This window comes from Mesitornis unicolor, unplaced genomic scaffold (assembly GCF_000695765.1).
Source record: "Mesitornis unicolor isolate BGI_N332 unplaced genomic scaffold, ASM69576v1 scaffold32303, whole genome shotgun sequence".
Lineage (NCBI taxonomy): Eukaryota > Metazoa > Chordata > Aves > Mesitornithiformes > Mesitornithidae > Mesitornis > Mesitornis unicolor.
This window is the reverse complement of record NW_010173190.1, coordinates 5,480-12,332: the sequence shown is the minus strand read 5'-3', so window position 1 is coordinate 12,332 and position 6,853 is coordinate 5,480. Positions and strand designations below refer to the sequence as shown.

The 6,853-nt window shown below is 41.5% G+C and overlaps 1 protein-coding gene across 1 annotated transcript; it reads right to left on the bottom strand.

Annotated features, from left to right (window-relative positions):
• Window positions 1-1,756: 1,756 nt before the first annotated feature.
• Window positions 1,757-5,371, bottom strand: LOC104533176 (chromosome unknown open reading frame, human C19orf12). The gene is made up of 2 exons (XM_010180630.1): window positions 5,212-5,371; window positions 1,757-2,022 (listed from the first exon to the last, which is right to left on the bottom strand). Exons 1-2 carry the CDS (start codon window positions 5,369-5,371, stop codon window positions 1,757-1,759), a joined length of 426 nt encoding a protein of 141 aa, XP_010178932.1.
• Between the last annotated feature and the right edge of the window lie 1,482 nt (window positions 5,372-6,853).

Here is a 6,853-nt window from a genome sequence, read left to right as displayed (position 1 = left end):
CACTAAAATTGATGAATACCTGTAACATGAGAGTATTGATATATATCTGAAACCACTCTGAAATCTGCTAATGATCTGCTTAAATACTGGATACTACCATAAATTATTGAAACCGACATCTTTCCTATGGCTTGCTTTACAATCAGATGTCGAGTTCTTTCATGTCTGGGCTCAAACATCTGATTATAAGATAGCAGCCTCCATCCTACTGTATCATTCAATCATCTGCTGCTGTTAGAGTGTTAGTTTGGAAAGATTAAATTTAATTTGTAAAATAACCAGAAAATTACAAATAGAAATAACTGCCTTCATAAAAATAGTATTTTAAAATGGATATACGGAGTATGTAAAGTCTTTAAAAAGTCAGTTGCAGTGCATGCAATTTGTCAGTGAAACTGAATAAACACTGATTTCAGGCTTGACATTATGAAACTATGACAGGGTAAGGAGTGCCCACTTACCATTCACTTTGATCTGTCTTTGAAAAAGTGTCTTCAAATTATGAGGTGAACACTCACTGCCCTGCACTCCAGGCAGGAAAGCACACTGAATTCATTAATGGCAAATTGTACCTGCAGAAGTAGATTAATCAAAGGTACACGGTAGCAACTTCTGAGTTTAAAGCTTCACCATTTAAAACTCAATGTCTAGAAACCTCACCACACACACACAGATAAATCTTTATTTTACAGGCAAAATTAAATTATCAGAGCAGTTTCACTTGTTTTGACATACAAAAGAAGGCACACCTGCACATTCTTTACTTACAAACTTGTCTTACAATTGCCTTGAAACAAAAGGTGAACAACTGGCTGGGATACTCAGCAACACTGCATTTGGAGCTGACAGCGTTAACTGCAGCCAACACGTCAACCCACGCCACCACTACCACTGCTGCCAACGCTGGCTGGCCAGCACAAGGCTGCCTTCTTCCTCAAATTTCAGTATCAAGTTCTTATAGAGATCATTTACTTTAAAGCAAAACACAGGCTGCTATGATGCTTCTTATGAATATTTTAATGAAAACAGAGGACCAGATGTTCAGATTCAGTCAAGGAACCAGTGCTGAAATGACAACCATAATCCTAGGGACAGTAAAAAAATGGCAACTTCAGCTCCCCACTTAAATTTTTTTAAAAGTGTATTTTGGCCATGTCTTCCCATTCCAGACATCAGGAACTACTATTTGTGCAGTTTGTTTACCTGTTGCTTTAAAACTTGTTTAGGCATTGGCTTCACTTCTTACAGAAAGGAATAAATAACTCAAGATTTACAATAAAAATGCAACAAATAAAGCAAGGATTGAGATCTTTGAGTGCACAGTAAAATAATGTAATTTCTTATAAGTTTCAACTGAAACAGACAATGGGTAAAATTCTTCAAAGTGCCCTAGCTACTTTGGCACCTGTATGTCATTCACAGAAGAAAATTAAAGCACTTAACCCAAACAGGATTAAATCTCCTAAATAAAACACGACGACTTTGAAAGGTTTGAGTATGAGAAGTGTAATTCCCTTCAGTGATTTTGAATTCAGTCCTAGTAATTCAAAGTCACACAGCAAGTCAGTGTCAGGATAACGCAACAACCTAATACTACCATTAGTATAGGACAAACAAAAAAACCAACCCCAAAACCCAAATACTTAGATCTGCCCACATTCATAATTAGTACCAATAACTAATAATTGCTATGTAGAATAATCACAAGTGCCAGGGTAAAATTCGTTACACCGTAAAAAGCCTGCTCTGGAAATGTTTATTCTCCATACTGTATCTCTGCTCTTAGCTCTTTGGTGAAGTAATTTACCAGCATTGCTGTCAACTTCTGCTGAAGACTGGCATTTCCCATCACAAGAGCAGTCAGCTGAGCAACGTCAGTCCAGTCTAAGTGGCTGAGAATAACAATGGCTTCATCATAGAGTTTCTGCTGCTCAGCAGGAGGCAATTCCAATAAAATCTGAGGGACTGGCCTGAACTGTCCAGCGGTCATCCAGGCACCAAGCAATCCACCAAATGCTCCTCCTAGAAAAGAGAGGGAGATGTTACTCTTTACCACTTAATGTTAAAACCTGAAATTCTATGCACAGCCTTCATCAACAACATTCCCACCTTTATTATAAATCAATGTAGAGCTGTGTATGTCTCTAGGTTTATATATGATGTCCAAAGCACCAAGAAGAATTTTTAAAGCTTTTTATATCCGCAGCAATCACAAAGGAACTCTTTAACACTATCAAAGCTAATACCTTCAAGCTAGAAATCAGAAACAAAATAACACTCTTCAGGGAACTGGGCTCTTTAGGATAAATAGAACCATGCCCAAGGAAAACATCTGACCAACAATTGCCTTATCAGGGCCATTAACACATAGTCTCTTACTAGAGATTCCCAGAACAAGCCAAGCTTTCTGCTTCTGAAGTCCCCCCCTCAGAAGGAGCTCACACAGACCAAATCCATCAGCTTCTTGGGGTCAGACATTCATGCTTTCATCTACCACAGCATCACACCACCCACCCCAGCTGGCCAAGAGATGCTCTGGTAATGGGAGTAGCTCCAGGTCATCAAGGTAACAGCAGAGGGGTCCTCTACAGCTGAGGTGACTGTGGCCGCTGCTGAGAAACCAGCCTTACACTCCTACACGTTGTTCTTTTTCCCAGAGCTGCCAGTCTAACTTGTCACACAGCGCTCTCCAGCAGGGATTCACAGGACATCCTGGTGGGGAAGGAAAACCCTCGCAATGGATGGGCGTCAGAACCAACTCTGCCTCTGGAATTCCCACCCAGCGCCTGCTCCTAAAAAGTCATTTATGCTCTCACAGGGATGCAGTTTTTCATTAGACAAAAACTCCTTAATTTGCACATTTTACTCAGTTGGCAATTTTCCCCATGATACCACAGAAATACTTGAAAGCCTATGATGGCTGAATTCATCTTCAAGGAACTTTTATGAATATCAATATTTGATTTAGGGGCACTTAATGCAAAAGCCCCTAGAAGTATTGATGCCTAAGTTCCTGGTTTATTGAGACAAGATTTGTTACACGATCACACTCCTTCCCCCCAAGCAACACATCCATAATCCATTCTTCTCAGAGCAAGTAGTCCTTAGAAAGCACGATATGCTGCAAGATTCTCCAGTGACCACCGCAGATGAAAGATAATTCACCCTCTAATTCTTGGTGCAAGGCAGCAATAAGGACAATCTGCTATTCAGTTCCACACCTATCCACGCTGTTTGTGTAAAGGAAGGTGTTCTTGATTACAAATTACCCTGTAACTGTCCTAAAACCCTTGCGATCTGTGGCCATTTACCTTTGCAATTTTTAAAGTTAAGTGAGGGCCATCAGATTTAGTTACACTGTAACTGGGATATGGGTTTTGGTATACTTAGTACTTATTATGTACATTTATTATTGTATACATTGGTATACAGTAACAGGTATACTTGTTCCAGTGCTTTCATCAGTGGCAGAAGAACACTGAGCTTGACTGGAGACATTACGAAAGCTTAAACAAACACTTAAACAAAATGAGAAAACACATCCAAGAATAACTTCAGTGTTTCTTATGATCTCACTCAAGAATGAAGCCACTTACATTTTCACTTACATTTCTGATTTACAGCTTACAAAATTCTTACAAAGCTTAATTTCTCTTCTTTGGTCCTGGTAACTTCGGTCATACATTTGTCAAAAAATTATTTGTGACTGTTAATTAAGTTCTGCACTTGTAACAGGAGTAAATGCACAGCTGTACTCCTTACATATTATTTGGTAATTTTTTGTAGCTCAACCTTGCCAACCCTTGTTATGGACAGAAAAAAATAAATGTAAAACTTTGTTTTAGAAAATGCTAAAGCTGCTAATGAACCTATGTATAGCCCAGGTCTTATTTTAGTTACAGTTTGTTTTATTCACTAAGAGTGAAGTACATTGAAACCAGTGATCATCAACAGTGTGTCATTGCTTAAAGTTAATCCAGGATGAAAATCTGTTGGTTTAACATATTCTGGAGCCTTAAACCTTTGTTATATGAAACAGGCCCCTCAGCTTTGCTAGCCAAGTCCTTGAACCAAGGTTATTGGAGGGTCTTTCTTTTGACTCTGGGGTCTGTGGGGTGCTCAGTCCAAATTTCTGCGAATATTGTGCATGATCAGAAGTAGAAGTTATTTTAATTAGTTAGAGGAAACCGTATACACATATATAGAGTCTATGGATTATGCATATATGTTTCCTTTACAATGAGTGAACACACCAGGCAAGGTGCGCGATGTTGATGGAATTTATTCCCCTTCGCACCCAGCTGTAATAAAGAATGTCTGCTTTTTAATACTAATTAGTGATAAGGAGTTTCTTTATTCCCAGTTTTGGTGACATCCTCACCCAGTCATACTGCAATTCACTCCAATACCAATAAGCCTGTGAAACTGCTTGAACGGCTCTCAGGAGTAAGCAGCACTCAAGGGCCAAGGCTCATCTGACTTCAGTGACAAGGCAGCTTTTAAACTAGACAACTCATATCTCAAGGGATACAGAGCAGGGATGCTTTTAAAATACAGAAATAAACATCATTTTTAGTAAGATCATTAGGAAGATGATCCTGCCCCTGCTGAGGCTGACTAAGAACACTTATTCACCCCCACTTTTACATCCAATTTCCTTTTTTTCTGTGCCACCAGGTACCAACATGCCCCCAGCTGCAACCATCACCACTTGTGCTCCTTTGCCCCTACCTCATCCCTCCCCACTTCACTTTCCCACCGCAGCGCTGGAGCAGAACCCGCACATGAGCTCACAGTCTGTGAGTTTGCTCTCTGTTTCGCATTAGTTTGCTCTGTGTTTCATCCCACACCTCAGACACTGGTGTACCTCAGCAGATGGGAACCAGGGCTCTACCCATCAAAAGCAAATGATTTGTTAACAGCTTGTTCAAAGGGTTTCAAAGGCACCACTATTTCAACCGTAGGCCTCTGAATGGCTTCCCACTTGCAGCACAGGAGTCAAAGTCAGCAACGTCACGATCACCCTAACAGGAAACACTGACACACGCCTTCCTGACACACACCTCATTTCTGAAAAGCTGACACATAAAATGGCATCTTGTTAAAGCCCTGTTAGGTGAAATCTCAGCACTGCACACCCCTTTCCTTCAACCTATACCTAGTACACAGTTCACTAGTTTCTTCACTCAAGCAGTGAAGAACCACACTCACCTACAGCGATTCCAGGTGGACCTCCCATCAGACCCCCAATAAAAGCTGTTGCACCCGCCAGCAGTGCTCCTCGACCAGAGTGTCTGACAGCAGCTTTCATCCCCTTCTCTTCGGAGAGATGGCAGAACAGTTGTATCACGTCATCAACTCTGACGGGCATCTTGGCAAGTTAAGGTCCTAGAAAAGACGTTTTAAGTTATCTTTTGATCGCTGCAACAGGCAAGAGTTCAGAAGTCTCTGACTAAAAGGAGAGAAGCACAGTCACTATAGGGGAAAAAAATTTGCTTTCTCTTTCATTTCTGGGATAAACAAACTTATTTGCCAGCACCTAGTAACTGAAACTGCAAATGAAACCAGAGTAGACCAGAAAAGTGTGTTTCTATAACCAATTCAGAAGACTGAACAAGGACAAGCACCAACAATGAAAGACTTTAGAAAATTTCTATCTAATTCTACAGTACAGTGCCTTTGCCTCCAGCAATTGCCACATCGAACACAGATCCAGGAAAGAGACAAAGCAGAGCGTCGCTCTACCATAACTAGTGGGTTATTATTGACAGATCTGCCAGGTATTCTCTCCTTGGTTCTAATTCCTTGCCAGAAATCAGTTGTTTGTTTCTGCACATCAGTTCTCCTCCCCGTTAAACACTTCCACGCTGATGTCTGAAGGCAGGAGGCTGTTTATAGCAAGCAAGCAGAGCCTGAGGAAGGAAACAGATTTCAGGAGTCGGCAGAGAAACTGGGACTGGGAAGACATGGCAGGCTCTGGAGACAGGGCATCAGAAATGCAGGGGTGCACGTGTACAGTGGTCAGAACTCAGAGCAGATACAAGATGACTCTCAAGTACGAGGAGGCAGAAAGATGGGACCTCAGACCCCTTGCATGCAGAGACAAGTCTCCAACATGGAGCAGATACCTGCCCCTGAGAACAATCCCTCTGGGACCAAACCCTTTCCACCTCATCCACTTTCTGCTGCTGCTCATCTAAGCCCACCCATTTCCACACATGCCCACAGAAAGCATGGCTCCTATCCATGCTGCCCCAGCCACCACTGGCAAAAAGGGCAGCAGGATGTGCCTGGGGGAAAAGTTTCAGCCCCCAATCCTGCAGGCATGGGAAGCCACGCTGTTCCTCTGAATGCAACCCCAGGAAAAGGCAAATCCAAAACTAATACAGGGCACCTTTTTGGAATTCCTGCATATTAAATATTCTTTTCACCAGGTTGCTTGCCTTGACACAACAGGTAAATCAGGAGGTATAACAGAAGCAAACAAGTACCTCAGAGGTGCAGGTGCCAGCAAGTGTAGGAACAAGGAAAGAGGCTGCATGAAACAAACTGTCCAGTTTCTCTGTTTATTTTTAAAAAGGAAAATATTCTACCTGATGAATAAGATTTTACCCCTTATTTTGCACCTAACGTTTGCTTGCTGTTAAGTCAGTCACTTGAATCAAACTTTTCAGAAAGCGTTAGTACGCTCTAACTTTTCCAGGTACCCATCCTGCAATCTCAGATATTCGCAGAAATGCTGACCCCTCAAAATAACAACTGAGTTCAAACGCAGCTCGAGCACAGTGTTACACAATGTCAAGCACTGGAAAAATCCATCTTTGGCTTTTAGTTTGGCAAAGCAAGTGGATAC